Source organism: Pteropus medius, unplaced genomic scaffold (genome assembly GCF_902729225.1).
Source record: "Pteropus medius unplaced genomic scaffold, Ma_sr-lr_union100, whole genome shotgun sequence".
NCBI lineage: Eukaryota > Metazoa > Chordata > Mammalia > Chiroptera > Pteropodidae > Pteropus > Pteropus medius.
The window spans coordinates 4,671,869-4,691,960 of record NW_024352785.1 but is presented as its reverse complement, the minus strand read 5'-3'; the positions used below and the strand labels follow the sequence as shown (position 1 = coordinate 4,691,960).

General features: G+C 35.3%; 2 protein-coding genes across 3 annotated transcripts in view; one reads left to right on the top strand and one right to left on the bottom strand.

Moving 5' to 3' along the window:
• Nucleotides 1-20,092, top strand: part of FBXL17 (F-box and leucine rich repeat protein 17) — a 439,190-nt gene that overhangs the window by 108,478 nt on the left and 310,620 nt on the right. For both annotated transcript variants that reach the window (XM_039848409.1, XM_039848410.1), the window contains exon 5: nt 18,449-18,556. In XM_039848409.1, the coding sequence (XP_039704343.1) occupies nt 18,449-18,556 (108 nt within the window). The remainder of the gene's footprint in view (nt 1-18,448; nt 18,557-20,092) is intronic.
• LOC120590797 (E3 ubiquitin-protein ligase RNF113A-like) lies at nt 18,674-19,990 on the bottom strand. The gene has a single exon (XM_039848411.1). It carries the CDS (start codon nt 19,949-19,951, stop codon nt 18,932-18,934), a length of 1,020 nt encoding a protein of 339 aa, XP_039704345.1. The 5' UTR covers nt 19,952-19,990; the 3' UTR covers nt 18,674-18,931.

Here is a 20,092-nt window from a genome sequence, read left to right as displayed (position 1 = left end):
GAATTTGAGAATTTTCCAAGTTTAACATAAAGAACAATAGTAGTACCTGTTACTCAGCTTTGTGGATGAAACAGTGTTTGCCTCTCTGCTGTCAGGGAAATTTGACATCTATAAAGCTCTTTTGGGAGCCTCGAGTTATTTCTGTAACTTTTTACCTTCATATCAAAGCAAGACATAGTCTGATATGTGTTTCATATATCTTTCTATATGTAGTTAAATATACTTAAATGGTATTAAATTCTCAGGCATTGCCAACTTTCAGATAACAAATGACTGCTGGAATCTCACCAAACATATTACTCTGCTTTTACCTTATTTTAGTCATTTCATTTGTTCCAGAAATTCTAGAAGCAATTTGAAAATCATGTTCTTTCAGAATGATGGTTTGTCAGAATTTGTTATCAACATGGTATTCTGTCTTAATAAAAAGCTTGCTGATTTGATTTTGTACTTATGATGCTTTTTAACTGTCAAGCCCTGTTCTTCAATCATATCTTAGTATGTTTCCCATTGTTGTTTAATTTTTTTCTGAATACTCAACACCTAAGCCAGTTTTATGTTTGGTAACAAAAAATAACCCAGTTATGAAATTGTAAAAGTGGGATGAATCTTAGGAATAAACTAGTAGTTGTTACAGATTAAGTAACTTTTCAAGGTATGACGATATTGATCTCCAAAATGCTTATGACAATTTATGCTTTCACAAGTAAAGGAAGGGAGTACTTGTGCAAGAGCTTCTTTAAGACTCAGCAGTTTGCTAGGTACACACACACACACACACACACACACACATACACACACATATACATATTTTATAGAGGCTATTGTAGCCTCTATATGTCAAAGAGATATATGCAAGAATGTTAATTGCAATATTGTTTGTAATAAGTTTGACACCAATTAATAACGTAATTGATAAATAAGTCACTGCATATTAAAGATTAGGAAATGCTTAAATTAACAAAGATCTACAAGTATCGGTATGCCTACATCTCAGCAACATAATGTTGAATGAAAAGATAAAAGCAAATTGTAGAAGGATATATACAACATACTATTCGTATAAAGAATAAAACCTGTAAAATGCTACTTATGTAGGATTGATGGAATATTATTTAGCTTTACAAAAGGTTTATATAATGTGGAGAAATGTGTGTTATGTATAACAGGGTAGAATTTTGTCTATGATTATAGCTACAAGAAAGTGACTACATAATGTGTTTATTGTTGTATGTCCTTCTGTTTGTAATCTACTTGTCTTGTAGTTTTGCCAGCTTCTTTGGCACAGTGTCAAGGAGTTTTATGAATTTTGAAAAGCAGATATTAATTAGATTGTATCAGAATAATAAAGTTTCACTGAAGAAAGATTTCATTAAACTGTTTCTTGATTCATTTGATAAGGGATCAGGCATTTATTGAGTAGCTGTTGTATATCGAGTTCTAAACTAAAGGGATCAGACTTGATTTTCCTATTCCAACTAAATAAGAAAATAATTATAGCTGAAAACAGTATCTTCGAATAAACATGAGAAGATTTATACCCTTATTAATAACGAAAGAACTCTAAATGAGAACACAATGAGATCTTTTTTACCTTGAAGGTTGGTGAAAATAAGAAATGTGATAATTCCTGGTGGTGGAGAAAGGAAAATTCTCCTTAATGGCTGGTATCAATCAGTATAGTCTTTCTGGAAGGCAGTGTAGCAAAATCACTCAAAATTGAAGGGCACATATTCTTTGACCCAGGAGTTGTACTTCAAAGAATCATTGCAGATGTTTTCCAAAATATATGTACAAGGATATTTATTGAAGTATTGTAATAACAAAACAACAAAACTAGAGATAACTTAGATATCCATCAGTATGGGATTGGTTAGATAAATTTGTATTTTCACATGATAGAATACTGTGCAGCTATTAAGTAATTGAGATAGACCTGTGTATGTTGATATGAGTCTTCAAGACACTGTAAGTGAAAAAAGAAAGCAGCAGAACAGTGTATCAGGTATATAGATTATAGATATGTATACACATAAACACACACACACATACACACACATATGTATATATACATATACACACACATATATAAAATTAAAAAGAAGACAAGTACATTTACTGTATACAAACATATGCGTTAAATAGTTTTTGTAAGCAATTATAAGAAACTTTAAGAGTGATTATCTTTAGAAAATGAAAGCAAGGAGAAGATGCCTTTTACTTTTCAATTTGTACCTTTTAGTACCCTTTGTATTTTCTAAACTAATATATGTTTAACTAATATTTTTTAATGCCAATAGAGTGTATCTCAGATTTACTGTCTTCTCACCCTCCACCCTTATTCCTATTTTCATGATAAAATAACGCCAGCTACAATAAGGAAACAAGCAAAAATCAGCAAGTGACAGTGATTATATAAAACATAAAAACAATTATGTTTTCAGTGAGCATAGATGGTTACTGAAAAACACCCTTCAGAATAGGTCATTATTAATAGTTATTTATTATCTTGTTAGTTTAAAACATGATGTAAAGGTCAGGACAGTAATAGCTAAAGCCAATTGGTCATTAACTGTGGTAATCATTGACCTTAAAAAAGAGAATTGGTCTTCTAAATGATTTTCTGAAGTTGTGAATAACTGTATTTGAAGATTAGCAGTTATATTTTGATGGTAGCAAGCATGCCAAAAGACATTGGCCCCATTCATATGAAAATTTATGTTTTTAGTGTGTAATTTGCAATAGCATTCATCAAAATTATTCTTTCTAAGAGGAAAAAATTGATTGGTAGCAGTCACAGTGCCAAGGTTAGCATTAATGGTGCTGAAACATCTAAATTTCCTGGCTTTTAAACCTTTTAAAAACCTTTGAAGAGATTTATATGGCTTCTTGGATATGTAACAGTTCTTAAAAAAAAATAATAAGGTCACTTTTTTCTGATATGCAAAATGTGTTTCCTAAATGTAGAAGAGAGTTGTTAGTTTTTTGTAACTATTTTTAAAATCTCTTCATTCATTGGGATTTATTTTGGGTAAAGGAAACTGGAATTAGTTTCCCTGCCCTATGTAATGTGGTGGCCTCCAGCCTGACTTCCTGCACTCATATATTGTTAGTAAGAAAAATGTCTGATTGTGGGCAGGTGATCTCTAATAGCATGTTCCATAAAATATGGGTCACATATATTTTGTTGTTCTGCACTGTTCCTCAGGGTATCTTGCTTAGAGTAGTGTATTATGACCTATGAGGCCAGAGTAGATTGCATTTCTGAATGAAATCTGAATGATGGCTGATTTAACATTTTTGTCAGATAATTCCAACAGCTGCAATATCTTGGTGTTAATGTCTCTTAATTGTTTTTCCTGAGAACCTGAGGACTACACGTGATGAATTCCCTGGATTGTTTTTTTGCCTCATTATTTCCCCAAATGGGTGTTGGAGAAGCCAACAACTTGAAAACATAAATGAGCACAAAGAAAAAAAGAGCCTCAGGAAAACTTTGCTGTCCTGCTGTTTCTAGCCAAAGGATCAGTCTTTATATGTTTGAATACTCCATTCTATACTAGAACAGAAGTGTTAGCTTGAATGTTAATCTCTGTTATCTTGCAAATATGTCATGTCACTTCCTAGCTTCGTGTAGATGAATGATAGAAATCTCTAGAAGCCATAAACACTCTGAAGATGTTTAGAAAGTAGTAAAAGTTAAATGCCGTGAGTAAAAATTAAAATATGTTCAAAACTTTTTAAAAATCAACTTTAGATGTCAGATGTTTAAATATATTAATGTTTAGGGCATATTATGTTAAAAGTTTCAAACCTGAGGTTAAAAGGAATCTGATATCACAGTAAACAAAGTTAACTATAACATCTTATATTTTTATGAGAATGACATTGTCTTATTAATGAGAAGGCCTTAATCCAATAGTCTTGTCTCCATTTTACAGAATAAAAATCTAAGGTATAGAAGATGAATTAATGTATCCAAAGTGGCCACAAAGTCTAGAGCAGAGCCAGAATTTGATACCTGGATTTTTTTATTTTACCATATATTTCGTATATTCACATCTCTGGGCCCTTGTACTTATTATTCTGTACTGGTCATACCTCACCTCCATTCCTGGAATGATCTTTTAAAGGTCTTTTCTTTTGTAATTTTCAGGACCATTTTGTCCTCACACAAATACATAAAACTAATTGCTTTCTCTTCTGTGATCCCAAAGCAATTTTTATATAACTCTTTTAGCATTCATCTCATGTTCTTATGGGTATCTATATATATATTACCTTCTACCACTACTGCACACACATACATACAACACAGGGCCTTTACATAGTTGATGACAAACATTTGTGAATTAAATTAAAATTAAAATCTGACAACCAGTTAGATAATTTATTATTACCTCCTCTGAATATAATGAACTCTACAATGTTAGATAAATACAGATTGCCCAAGATTTCAAGAAACCAAGCCTTCTCAGTTAACTAAACCAAAAACCTCATTGAACAAAGATATGTTTCTTTTAATGCTTCAGTGTTTTTTTCTTTATGAAATTTCGAAAACTAAGGTTTCACCCCAGATTAACATATAATCTCCTCTATCTTCTGCCAAATTGATTGATTGATTTGAAAGCAATTATATTGAGCTTTATTATATGAATTCTTGACATTCATTATCTCCTTTAATCTTCATAACTCAATGGGGGTAAGTACTGTGGTAGCTCTGTTTAAAATGATAATATTGGAATTTGAGGATTAAGTATGTAGCTGGTGTTTGGTGAATGGAGTGATTCAAATCCAGTCCTTGTGACTTCAGATCCAAGACTTAACCATCTAAAATTGTAGAAATTCCTGTCCACCAATTTCTTTTTTATATACATTCTTGTAACATAGTGTTTGCCAGTTTCTGATGTATATATTTTGAAAGCATGAGGAAGAGAGAGATTTGTGGTAGGAAGAGTAAGGAAAAGTGCAAGTTATATGGCATCTCTTCCTTGTTCAACCCCTTGTACTTGGTTTTAATTCCTATGGTTAGAGGGAGAGGGCCAGAAACTGAAGAAACTGGGTATATATATAAGAGACAGACATTGTGATATGGTGGATCTTAAGGCTTTGGCGGTTTAGGTGATGAGGTTTGGTGCAAAGTCAGGGAGGAGGCTATTAGTTGCACTCCTGCAGTTCTCTGGCCGGAAGCTATGGGAACTGCAGGATCTCACACTGTGACACCGGAGTGGCCATGAGAGGCAAGAAAAGCCTTAAGCTCCACTGAGTGGTTCAGCTGCAACAGACATGGATGGAGACAACAGGAACCAGAGCAGGAGGGACAGAACAAGTCAGCACCTCGTGGGGACCGCCGCTAACAGATAGGCATTTAGGCACCTCAGAAATGACTATGGAGAATTTTTAGAGATGCTAATTTCCATTGGTCAAGCTAGTGGGGAATTTTAGCTATCTAATTAGGTCATTTAAAGCAATTTGTGACCCTATTTTATATTCCCATGCAAGTGAGGTCTGGGATATACTTGATTTACACAGTCTTAAGACAAAATACAAGTGAGAAGCTGTGCAATACAAACACATTATCACCATGTTGCTGAAGCAATTGGCTTTGAGAATTCCCTCCACTAAAAATCTCATATTTGTGTACATGTAAAGTACTTTTTAATACTGAGTTCTGTTTGTCCTGTTTGGTAACCCAGTTATAAGTTTGAACAGGGAATTGATTTTTAAAATTTTCTGATTTGTATTTTGGTTCTAAAATAGTGAATTGATTCTATATAGTATTCTTCCCTTTCCTTAATAACTCTTAATTTTACATTTTTTTTTCGGTATATAGGAAAATACATAAGCAGATTTTTAAAAACTTGTTTTTGGCCATCCCAAGCAAAGTATACTCAGATGTATTGTATATTGTTTTATAATTCATCTTCTTATTGTCTGGTTTATAGAAGTTATTTTGGAAGAATAAAGGCCAGGTAGAACTATGGTATTAATTTATATTTAATATTTTATATGTTAAACTAATTTATATTATTTTTCCTCCTTCCTTCCTTCCTTCCTTTCCTCCCTCCCTTCCTTCCTTCCTTCCTTCCTTCCTTCTTCCTTCAGCTATCCTTCCTTCCCTTCCCCTTCCTTCCTTCCTTCCTTCTATTTATTCATGGAGTCAATAAATGTTTATTGAGCACCTACTATCTTTCGGGTCCAGTGCTACTGGTACTTGGACTTGGGGAGGGTATTATGAAAATATGTAAAAACCTCCTTTGATCCCTGGAGAGCTGAATCCGTGTCTTGATGTTTGTTGTATGACAGGAGCTCTGCCCTTTCTGAGCTTCTAATCTAAAAAAATAAAGTGAAACATTTATACAATATACCTTTTTTATCCTCTGCCAAAATTAACAAAGAAAATGGCTTCTTTACATTTGTGTTACTTAGCATGGCTTCCTTTGTGAAGGTTAAGTGTGCAGACCAAACAGACTAGGTCAGACTTACCATCTTACTTCCAATTATTGTGGGAACTTTATTAAAAGAGGTGGGATTTTATAAGGTGTTTGAAATGTAAGAAAGAACATTTAGTGAGCTGTGGATATATTTGTCTGACATGATGAAATATGTATAACCTAATTTTAGGTTTTGTTTTTTAATGATAGGTTTTCTTGTTTAAATAATGTTAAACATGAATATGTAAGAAATGTTCTATATTCATACATTAAGATGTTTGTACTCTTTTTTTTTAAGCAAGTGATTATTGTCTTTCATTTATGATTAAAACACAGATTGTTGGGGCTTTATACCTTGATAGATATTATTCATCTTGGGAAGCATTTTCTCCTGTTAAAATATTAAAGCCTAATCTGAAATATTTTCACAAACACAAGTGACTTTTTGAAGGTTGTGTTCTTGCTTCTGTGCATTTTCTTTTTGCATATTATATATCAACAGTTAGCTTCCCAGGGAGGGGTGTATTCTTTATAGTTATAGAATATTATACATTTAAATCAAACATACTGATATATTCTTGAGTGAAACAGCTTAGTGAAAACCGTCTTTATAATCACAGATAAGAAACCTTACGATTTTACTTATTACCTAAGACATTGTATATTTAGGAGCAGTACAATGCCTAATTTTGGGTGTATATACCTTTTTTTTTTGGTGCTTTCCAAAGGCTTTAACGACAGTAGGGATGTGCTGTCATATCCAGGTGCTGTTAGAGTAAAATAATTTGTCAAATTAGTACATTAAAAATACAATCAACATACCCAGACAAAGTAAAGTTATTTGTATTGTTTCCTCTTATTACCTAACATTTTAAATCTGTCACAAAATACCAGTAACCTGTTGTGTACAGTTAAACTTGTTACTGATATTTTACCAATTGAAAGTCTTATTTAACTTGCACTTTCCCCCTCTGATATATAACTTTTAGCGTGGTGAACAAGTATAGAGTGGAAGAGTTTATGTATTGTCATTTCTATTTCTAATGGCTTGGTGGTGGGCAGGTAGGATATATCACAACAGAGATTTTCATTAAATGCTGACTTACATTCTATCAAGTATAATTATAGGAATAACAGTTAGCTTTGTACAACAATGTTCAAAATGCCAGCTCCAAGGAATCAGGGAGAGGAAGTATGTACTAACTTTTATTGAGCACTTTGTATGGTATGTGCCCAGCATATGGGTATTCTCTTGGATTGCTCACAAGAACCCCATTAGATTTGTATCTCATTTTTATACTTTTGGATAATAAGCTAGTAAGAAGTGGAGCTGGACTGCAACTCAGGCAGCCTGACTCCAGTAATTTCATAGAGTCATAATGTTACTTTTATTTTTGAAGTTAAAAAAAGGTTTAATAACGGTGATTTGAAATTAGTAAAATGATTATATTAAAAATGCTTTCATTCCATATTATGACCAGCCAGTTGGGAAAAGGTATGACAGTGGGCATAAAAGATTCAGAAGAAACATGAAGAAAAGGAAAGGAAAGAATCAGAGAAAGGAGATAAGGTAACAGATGGAAATACAAGAAAGGAGAGAGGACCACAAATGGAATGGAGAGGAAGGACTATTCAGCAGAGGTTCAGGAAGGAAGCAGAGAATGACAAGTTATGTAGGTAAGGAAAGAACCATAGACAGTCTTTATCATGTCTGGCTTTCCGCTTGCTTTGTGAATTTTAACATGCTTTTTGAAATAATAACTAGCTCTTCTGTTATTCAGAATTCTTCTCTGTTCTTTGTGTGTTAGCCTTTTGGGACTTTTTAAGTTCATTTCATCTTTTATGATGAAACTTCATTCAAAGTTAGACGATTCAGAATTCAAGTTGTGTATACTACTTCTCTTTTTTCCTATTTTCTTACAAAACACATAATAAATCTACACAATCAAATTTTGGTAAGTGATTTGTCTGGTGGATTTAATTTAGCTTTTAATCATACTCCTATGAATTTCTCTTTATACTCTTTGAATTGAATCCTCAAACCTACCATATCTGTTAGTTTAAAGGTTTTATTTAGAAAAGAAATAAAAGTTTGACAGCATGGACACGACTTTATATTTTCTGAGAATTAAGACATTTTTTTCCTGTGATATGACCAAAGAATTGATTGCATGTTTATAAAGCAGCTACTTCATTATCAATTTTGTTTACTTATTGCTTAATTGATCTCAAATTGAGTGCTCACATAGATTATTCGGTTGTATTTTAAGTACATTATTGAGTATGTTGTAATGAAAAGAGTACTGGGATCACATGTAACCTTGGGCTGGTTTCTTTAACTTCTGTTTTTTCATTTGTAAAATAGAGATTGCACCTATTTACCTAACTGAGTAAGTGGATAAATGCATATGTGTAGTAGAAAATGCTCTGTAAATATTATTGTTAAATATACCCGTGGTTGTTACATTAGTAGATTACTTTTTAGATTACCTTTCATTAATTAAAGGATGAGCGGATGCAGAATAGACTACTATTTCTGTTTCATTTAGATTACCCACATATTGAATTTCAATAAACTAAAGTAGTATTAGTCAAAGACACTTGGTCAGCAAATTGAAGGAAAGTGGTTGAGTCACACCTAACTTATCATAGATCTTTTTAATAGGGACAAATATCAGTACCATTAGTTCTGGACCAATGTCTTTTCCTTTCACAATACTTTAATGCATAACTTATAAATCTCTTTTTATCAGCCAATCTGACTTTTCCAAACCCAGGCTAACATTAAGCAAGATAGAATGAGCAAAAATCAGGGAAGGTCAAATAAGCAATCAAATGATCAGATTCTCATTGGACACTAATGGAATTTTAGACTTTTAGAAAATGATTAGTTATGAATTTTAATGCCCTTGTTGACAAAGGGTCAGTTTTGTAAAATTGTGGTAAATTTTTAATGAGATTTAAAAATTACTTTGTTGGATTATTATCTCCATAAAAATTACACATAGTTTATTTTACATATTAAATCTCACATGAATATATTTTGCTGAAATGATAATGGTATTATGGCTATGATTTTTAAAATAGCCTTATCTTTTAGGGATATATGAAATATTTACTGTTATATGTGACATTTTAGAAGCGGATGGGGCTACTGATGAAACAGAGTTTTCTGTTAGTGATTATTGAAGCTAGATGATTGGTTAATGGAAGTTTATTTTACTATTTTGCTTATTTTTGTATACTTTTAAAATTTTTCATAATAAAAAACTGAAAAAATAAATTTCACTGCTTTGTGTTTCTGATTTACTTAATGAAATAATTGTATCATGCTAATTTAAAGTCAAAGTTATATTAGTGAATATGAATTTTTAAATAATTGTTTTTCTTATAGTATATAAAAGCAATACTTATAGCATGCTACTAAAATGATATCAGGTATGCAATTAAGACTTAATTCAAAATATTTGGGAAAAATTTGATTCTTAATAATTGAGTATAATTTTTACTCATATTTTTTGCTCTTTTCCATATTAACTGTAATTATGACATATATAGATGGTAATAATTCATTGACTACTGCAAATGACTATTAATATAGTGATCATTCTTGTAATAAGTGTTTGTTTAGCATTTGCTCTTTTTATAAGATTGTAAGTTTCATCAGGGCAATTTGTATGTCTTAATAATTGTATGTAGCACAGTACTTGGCACATGGCATGTGCTCAATAAATACAGTTGTCTGACCATGGTTTAAAAGAAAACTATGTTAACATAATCTTCTTTTAGATTTCTTTTTAAAATTTACTGTAGCTATAAAGTTTTATTAAATGAATAGCACAGTGTTGAAGGTCTTACCAAAATGATTCATAAAGTAAATTCGTATCATGTGTTTTGTCTCCATATTTAGCTGTTTCCTTTTATGTGACAAATGCTAATTTGTTTTGTGTTTTTGTAATATCGTTCCAAAGGAGAAGGCTCTTTTGTGCATTAATTGTAAGTGTACATACTTACAATTAATATATTAGTATATAATATATTAGTATATAATATATATTAGTATATAATATATTAGTATATACTTACAATTAATATATTAGTATATCCTGTGAAAGACATAATACTGGAAAGGAATGTGAAAATGAAAAAGAAAGAATTTTTACATAGCTTTTGATGAGTTGAATAAACAAATGGATAAATTTTGTGTTCCATTTTTAAAGCTCATATAACTATAATTGTATATTTACTGGGTAGTTAACTAAAATTCCTTCCACTTGGGATTTTTATTGTCATAGTACTTTATGTACTCTTTGTCAGCTGTCAGATGTAGGTGCTTACTGACTGGCATGAGGCTAGGACTAACTGAGGCACCCCTTGGTGTGGTATAGTACTGTCTCCTAGGGGGTGTGAACCTTGCTGCAGCCATAGCCTCCTGGCCAGCCTCTCCGAGGCCTTTAGCTAGTCCTGTGTATACCTGTTGGACTTTGAAGTACAATTTTTCCTTCATTACCCTTTCCTTAGCCTTTAATGAATGTATCAATTATAGACTTACAGTGTATTTGAACCCAAGGGACCTAAAAGTAATCAAAGGTTAGTTTTTTAAGCCCTACATTCCTCATATTACCGATAAAATAGAGTCACTTAATATGAAGTCATAACCATTCTGCCTGGCTTTCAACCCTCTGTAATTTGTTTCCTCTTCAACCTTGGTTTCAGATCTAGTCAGAAGGACTTGGGAAACTGAACTGAATTAAACTAGGATGCGGTGTACAGACTAAAATATCCCCCGGGATCTCACTGGTAGTTGTGGGAGGCTATCTCAACCTATAGCCTCTGCTCTTAGAGGCAGGGACTGTACCTTATATTCATACTGCATTAATATTTAACATGAGGTGTTGTACATATTGTAGGTACTCAAATATTTGTTGAATTACAGGGACTTAAGGGACTAAGCAACCCTGAGTGAAACAAGCCCTTATTAGCCACACTATAAATGTGCCTTTTTTATTTTTAAAGATATTGCTGATTCAGTGGACTGGGGTAGCCATTCACTATCAGAGTCACTTCTCTTCTGCTTTCCTAAACCAATAACCCATTCATTTGGTTAACACCTGCTGCATGACAGAGGGGACAGTAGACAGCTAAACTCCATTCCACCTGAACTTTGCCCAGAATCCATATGGCTCTTCTCGTTTGGTGAATCTTGCTGAAGTGAAATACATGGCAGTGTTTTTGCTGTTTGATTATAAACCTCAGTTGGAACCTCAGCAGATTGCTTTATGCTGGCTTTATTTTTGCATTCAGAAGGTGAGGATGATCCGCAGACCCACTAGCTACTCTGGCTGCAAGACCTGAAAAAAGTAATCAGAAGTTCATATGCCTCCTGGAAAATTCCCTAGGAAGTTGACTCGCTATGCCCTTGATCCCTGTTGTTCTTTTTCCTTGGTGGAAAGAAGGCCTTGAATTGGTCTGAGGTCCTGAGCGAGATTAGGAAGTCACCCTGCTAATTTTCTTATACTATTTTTCCAGTTAACTCCAGAATCAAAGTGCTACTTTCACCTTTTTTGAAAATCCTGTCCTTAACATCATCAAACCATTTATCTCGTTTTTAGCCACTGCTTCTTTGTGCCACTTGGAACCAATAAGATCAACATTTTAAATTTTCTTGGCTTTAAAAAGAATTTGTTTTTCAATATTGAACTAATAATTTATTAACATGCATCAAGACGATATTCATTCATTTTTATTTTTGGAGCTCCTGTTGTGTGCCTGTGCCAGGCACTGGAAATAAAGTAGTGAATGAGATAGATGGGGAGACCATCACATAGTTAATAAGGAGAGAAGATGTTGGGATCAAATGAGGTGAAAGGAGTAGAGAACAGTCAGATCATGCAGAGCCTTGTAAGTTATAGAAGTTTAGATTTTATTCTTGGAGTGATTGGTATCATTGGGAGATTTTTAATAGCAGGCAGATATGATCCAATTTGTGCTTTTTGAAATAGCACTGTGGCTTGATGGGCGGAGAATAGATTTGTGGGGTCAAGAGTGTCAGAAAGAGGTCCAGTGTGCCAGATATTGAAGATGTCCATGAAAAGGATGCCATATGGTGGCAGACCATGGCGGTCTATGGTGGCGGTACAGATGGCAAAGAGATAACCCCAACATATACTCAAAGCCATCTTCAGTACTAATATTTGGAGGGTCTAGTTAGTCATGGTGGTTAGATTTAATCATGGGACTGTTTCCTGATCGATTCCATGTGAATCATTAATATAACTTATTAAAAGTATAACTTCTGGGTCCTGAATTAGTAGGTTTGGGTAAAGTTTGGAGAAAACTTAAAAAAAAGTTTTCTGAGCAAGTTCAAGAAATACTTTATATTATTTAGCATGCTCATGTAGGATCACACAGAATAATTCTCTAATAGAGCACTATAAAATGTCCAAGGATTGTTCTACCAATTAAGGCTTCAAATTCTTTTCCTCCCAGATATGTTAGCAATCATTCCCAAAAGTTAATCTTTCAGTGCAGATTACAAAACCCGTTCATTGAATCAGTCTTATTCTGATAAAGATAGATCTCTCCTACCATGTTCCAAGAAACTTTGTCTTAAAATAAGAACAAATTGCATCTCTTTATTTAGAATCCTGAAATTTATGTAAAAGCTTCTCCCATCCTTATTTTTTTCTTTAATTTTAATCTTTTCTAGATAAAAATGCTTTCTTGGATTATCAGCTTTTACTTCTGTGGTTTCATAATTTACTACTATTAATCCAGCTTCTTCAACATCTTTGAATCAGGTTACCACAGCCCTCTTGTATGCTTCCCTCTTTTGTGATGGTTCTCAGGATTTACAAGACAATCACAGCACTGGCACCAAACCCTTTCTGTCTTCAGCAGATGAAAAAAGTAATCAAGGGTAGTGCTTCTCTTAGAAAATTATTTATAGAGTAGACCCATTTTGCCTTGATCTCTGCCACTGTACTTCTCTGGGACAGAAGGGAGGGCCTCGATTTTTCATTTGCATTTAAGTGAGACTAGCACCATGAAATGAATCACAATCTAATTCGTATAAGGTAAAGAGCATGGGTTTCAGAACATAAAAGACCAAAGTTTAAAGCCCCACTTTGCCACTCGCTAGTGTTTTGATTTGGGCAAGTGAATTTCTAATAGGCTGTTAGTCACCTGTTAAATGGAGATAATAATGCCTCTCAAGGCTGTTATGACTTAGCTTGGCACACATTAGGGCCTTAGTAAATATACACATTTTTATTACCTAGGTGTTTTTATTATTTACTCTCTCTTCAAAATTTTGGCTACTAGTACCCCAAAATTCGACAGAGCGTGAGCTATGTCCAGAGACTGAATCTTCAGATTCAGCAGTGCCACAATTCAGAATCACACTTATAATCAGTAACTCTCCAAGCAAAATTAGTGACCCTGTCCTGCTTGCATTTTGCTCTTTCTTTTTCTTCTAGCCAAGACTATTTTAGTCATATATGGCCATTTCCACCACAGTGGCTATTACTTTTGCCCCTTATTTTAGAATTTTCTAGGCCCATTATTTCTACCTCCTGAAGAGGTTTCTCTCTTGTCTGTATGTTTGATTGCATAAGAAATCACTCTCAAAAGATCTCTGATTGAGTGTAGCTCTCAAGAACTTGTAAGAACCAGCATCCTCTTCTTTTTCCCCTTTGTCCTTTGCATTTCTGGTTTTCATTTGCTTCTGGTTTAGCAACTAGAGAAGGCCCCCTTAAGATTCACAAACTGAAGCTCTACTAGAATTGTGTGTGTTTATATTATTCAGACTTTTCATGGTTCTCTTGACTACGAAGATACAACAGACGTTCCTTACCACCAATGCTTTTCCTCATTGTAACATAAATGCACCTGTACCCTTTTCATGTGGATATTAAAGTGTAGCTTGTCTTTTAGAATGCCAGCTTAAGGAGGTGGTCATTCTCTACTTCTGCAATTTGAAGAATAACACGTGAATCTGAGGTTCATCTTCCTCTTTCTATCACAGCCTTGACTAAAAGATCCAGATCTGCTTTGCAAGCTGATCTTTATCTCCCTTTATCTTCTGATACTTCTTTCCAAGTCCTGAGCCACACCTTTATTTACATACTGATTTTTATCTACTGTCTGGTTTTCCTAGTCAATTGATTATGATCCTTCAAGTCAAACCATTCCAGGTTGGAGCTTTAAATTCCTCCATAGTATGTAGTCTTCATACAACAAATGGTCCTGGGACAGCACCTTTCTCCACTGGATATGCAAAAAAATGAAACTTTCACCTCACTTCACATTATTCACAAAAATTAATACCAAGAGCACGACAGACCTAAATGTTGGCACTAAGACCACCATTAAGAAAACGAAAAGACAAGGTACAGAATGGAAGATAATATTCATAAAACAAATATCTGCTAAAGGAGTTATATCCAAAGTATATAAATAACTCTTACAACTTAATAAGATAAACAACGTAACAAAAAAAATGTGTAAAAAATTAAACTTACATTTCTCACATGACTCAGCAATTTCACTCCTACTTATCCAAGAGAAATGAAAATATATATCTATATAAATACTTATATGAGAATGATTACAGCAGCATTATTTATTGAAGACTCAAACTGGAAACAATTCAAGTGTTTATCAACAGGTGAATAAACAAAATGTAGTATAGCCATACTACAGAATTCTACTTGGCATTGTAATGAACCAACTATTGATACGTGTGACAGCACAGATGAACCGCAAAAACATTATTCTAGTGAAAGAAGCTAAACACAAAAGACTTCTTCTGGTACAATTCTGTTTATATGAAGTTTCTAGAAAGGGCAAAACTATAGAGATAGAAAGCAAGTCAATGGTTGTCTAGGGGTGGGAGCTGGGATTGACTGCATATGGCCATAAAGGATAAAGGAAGTTTGGGGGATGTTGCAATGGAAGTGTTCTAAAACTGCATTGTGGCGAAGATTACACAACTGTATAGGTTTACTAAAACTGAATGAACTCTTACCTTTAAAATGGGTGAATTTTATGGTATATAAATTATATCCAATAAAGATGTTTAAAAAATTCTCCATAGTGCTTTGTTTGTGACATAGCTGTCCCATTTTCGCTTCATCTTATCACAAGATGATGCCTTAGTCCTTTGTCTTTTCACCAGTATTTCTCAAGCTTTAAGGTGCATAGGAATTACCTGGGGATCTTGTTAAAATGCATATTAGAATTCAGTAGGTCTGTGGTGGGGTCTGAGATTTTGCAGTTTTAACAAGCTCAGGTTGACACCAATGCTGCTGGTCTGAGGACCCCACTTTGCGTGAAAGGCCTTAGAACTTGTTCATTACCCAGGCTGCACATTAGAATCGCCTTGGGGTGCTTTTAAAATAAAATTGATGCAGATCTAAACCCAGAAATTAAATCAAAAAGCTCCTCAGGTGATTCTGATATGCAGTCAGGCTGAGAACCTTAACAAAATGGGGTTCTTTTTTATCATAATGTTAAAAAATAATAATAAACTTTCACCTATGTTTCCCTCACTCCCGTCCTGCAGTTTAGCCCATAGAGCCCCCAAATTATGATGAGAATCTCTTGGAGTAACCAGGAGAGTAAACTAACATGCTTTAACTACACATTTTAAAAATAACGAAATACAACATTTTATATGATTTCTATCCTTGGAAATGGAGCTGAAACCCACCCACATATTCAAGCCCCTTTTATTAGTCTCCAAAAATGCACCCAAGCCAGCTGAGAGTGTTTCTGTACCCCAAGGACTTACTCTGGTCCTGCTTGACTCATAGAACTCTGGTGATGCTGGAGGCTTCTTTGTACTCTCTTACTCTGATCGCTAGAGCGAAAAGGAAAGAGCCACCAAGCAAATTTTTAATACCCTTTTTTCTTCTCTCTGAAAGCTCTAACACTTTGGACCTGAGCTTTTTATGTGTCCTTAATCCTTAGCTGAGTTCCATGAAGATGGATATATGACAAACTCAATGTTTGAAAGGCTTAAGTGAGATTGGGCAGGATATTTCACCAACTGAGCATCTTTATTTAACTTCTATTACTCTCTCAACCCCCTTTTTAAAAGAGACTTGTTTTCATTGAAGCTTTAGGCGATTTTAGTGTCTTAAATATTCTTTGTTAACATAACGTTTTTAGAAAGATGAGTGTTAGGAAGGCCCATATTTTATTTATCAATGGCACCCTTAGTCTTAATATGCAGAAGCATACTTTCCTTTTGAGGGCAGAATTAATCTTTTATCAGATGTACTATGGATACTGTTGGTTTCATTATTTTAGGAAAATGCTCTTGTGTTGTTTTAGAATTAATGCTGTCCACATACTTTTATTTTCCCATATCTATTCAGAATAGATAAGATACAAAGTAAGAGTCACCAATATTAAAGCTAATGCAAAGGAGATGTAAGTCACTGCTGTTTGAAAAACTAACATAAGTGTTTAACTTGTTAATTTCATTTTAACCGTGAAGAAAATGAATCTGAAATTAAGCCTATGATAGAGAATGTTTGGACCTTCTTTTATAAGCTACAACTTTGTGGAACAGTGAAGAAAACGTTAGCACAATTATAAGAAGAAAATTTAATACATGGAAATTTTTTGGAGGTGTGGGAAGACAAAAAACGAATTTCATTCTGCCCTTTGTTTAAACAAACCAGGGCCAGGTAGAAATGCCAAAAGCTGTCAGTGTAACTTCTTTGCAGCACTGGGGCCTTAAGCTTTCACATGCCTAAGAGTCACTAATGGCTTGTTAAAAATACAGATTCTCGGGCCTCACTCCTTTTGGCTTTGAGTTTTTAATAAATTCCTCAGGGGATTCTAATATGTATTACATTAATTAGGGTTATCCAGAGAAACAGAATTAGTAGTGTAAAGAGATTAAGGAAGTAGCTCATGCTGTTATGAAGGCTGAAAAAGCCCCAAATCTGCAGTTGGTAATCTGGAGACACAAGAAAGCTGATGATATAGTTCTAGTCTGATTCCAAAGACCTAAAAGCCAAGAGATCTGATAGTGTAAGTTCCAGTCTGAATTTGTGTCTGAAGGTAGGAGACCAGTGTCCCAGCTTGAAGGTAGTCAGGGATAGAGAGAAGGGAAGGCAAGGGAAGGAAAAAGAAGGGAAGGGAAGAAATCCTTTCTTACTCAGCCTTTTTGTTCCATTCAGACCTGTAGTGGGTTAGATAAGACCCCCGTTCACATTGGGGAGAGCAGTCTGTTTTAGTTTACCATTTCAAATGTTAATTATATCAAGAAACACCCTCACAAACACACCCCTAATGATGTTTAACTAAATATGTGGGCACCTCATGATGTAGTCAACTTAACACTTAAAATTAACCATCATACCATCCAAGTCCAGAGAATTCGAAGGAGTGAAGGGCAAAACCAGATTTCTTGAAGGGAGAAACCTTATAAAGAGACCATTGTTGTACTTTAGGAACCAATTATATAATTTCAATTACCAAAAATGTCCAGACTAGGCAAATCCATAGAAACAAAGTTGCCAGGGAGTTGGGGCTGGGGGGGTAGAATAGGGGAGTGACGCTAATGGGTGTGAGGTTTCTTTTTGTGGTGATGAACATGTTCTGAAATTAGACGTTGGTTATAGTCCCTCAACCTTGTGAATATACCCAAACTACTGAACTGAACCCTTCGAAAAGGTGAATTTTATAGTCTGTGAATTATATGTCAATAAAAAATACATATATTGAGAGAGATGAAGAAGTGGAGGTAGGTAGTGTTGACATCTTTATGGTGTTTTCTCAATGATGCAGAAAAACATGGGATGATAGAAAGGATGTGGGGTCAAGGGAGAATTTTTTTTTTTAAACCACGGAGATATTGCAACATGTTTGTATACCGATTCAAATGATCTGATGGAAAGGGAAATATCAATGATGCAAGTCGGGCAGAGGGAATTTGAGGAGCCAAATCTTTAATTCACTGGAATGCCAACTTGATTAACTTTATGTCTCTTCCCTAGGTGACAGATCAGTCAGTGAAAGCATTTGCTGAGCACTGTCCTGAACTTCAGTACGTTGGCTTCATGGGTTGTTCAGTTACTTCTAAAGGAGTCATTCACCTAACCAAGGTAGGTACCATGACTACTTTTCCTTAGTGTTTCCTGTTATCGTTCATATCAGTGTCCTAGCATTGTTAAACATACTTGAATGAGGAATAGAAGTGAACTAGTGTTTGATAAAATTAAAATCAGTTTAAGGCAACAATAATACCAAACCTATCCTTTCTGAAATGATCACTCATTTAAACAAGAAGCTTACTTTATTTTTGCGTTTACATTGCTAATGACTATGAAATATATGTATTAAAGAAACTGATGTATGTGACAAGAATTATTTCAATGTTAACCTAATGTATTGAATTTAGAAGGCTTGTTTAAATTTTCTAAAATATTTATTTTGAGACTGGAGTATAATGGGAAAACTAACTAATGGGAATTGGACCCTTATCGGGGTTCTTCTGGGAAATCGAAAGCCCCACCCTCTTCTGCAGCTCCATGCTTTCCCAGTTTAGAAATCAATTCTTTCGCTGGGTTGAAGACACCATTGGTCGGCTGGTCACAGACGTAGCAGCGCGGGGTGGTGCGGAAATGCTGCAGTGCACAGTTCTCGCAGAAATAATGCCTGCACTTGGTGACAACAGGGTTTTGGAAGGTCTGGCGACAGATCAAACACTTGAATGGTATTTTCTCATCATCGCTTCCTACTTCATAGTTTTCATCCTCATAGACACCATAACGACCCTCGTCAAGCTCACGTTCGATCTGCCACCCGTGCTTGTAATCTGAACGATCATGGAGGAATTTGCAGCTGTCTCCGAAGCCGCAAAAGCCAGTCTCCTTGTAGTCCTTACAAATATCGGGCTGGTAATCCCAGCGCACAGTGGCTCGGAGATGCTCGGGCGCTCGGATGGGGCCCTTCCGCACCATCCCGGAGGAAGCGTTGCCCATAGACGTGTCCTTGGGCTTCATGTATTTCTGATAGTTGTTGATTCCCCGATAGATCTTGTCATCCTCCTTGCCCCTCAGCATCTCCTGGATTTTCTGGCTGCGTTCAAAGATGGCTTGTGCGGCACGCTCCTTCTCTGTGTCTAGCTGGTAGACGGCAGTCGCCCCCATATCCTCTGGCCCCACGGGTTTCGCGGAGCGGGTGGATTTGTAGACCACGCCGAGACTCTCAGACTCCGTCTCCTGCCCCGTTCCCTGCCCCTCATCACTGCTCACGTCCCCGCAAGCCGCCTTGCGTCCGCCGCGGCTGCGGGTCTTGCGTGTCATCGGATTGTGGGGCGCCCGTTTCTTTTCTGGGCGAACCACAGTGCTGCCTTCGTCGCTGCTGCTGCTGTCCCCGGGCTTTTGGTCGCAGACCGGGCGCCTCCTGCGGCCTGCAGCCCCTTTTCTCCCAGTTTTTTTGAATAGGATGGAGCGTACCTGTTCTGGCGCCTTTCCTAGAGAAAGTTGCTCTGCCATTTTCCAGTCCTGAGCGCCGGAAACGGCCCCGGGGTTCTGGCCCAGAAGGGTTCCCCCCGCCCCCAAGGCGCGGCAACCCTTGGTTGCCCTCACAGATTGCAAGGACCTCCTCAGTTTACAATCCCTTATTTTTCATTTTTT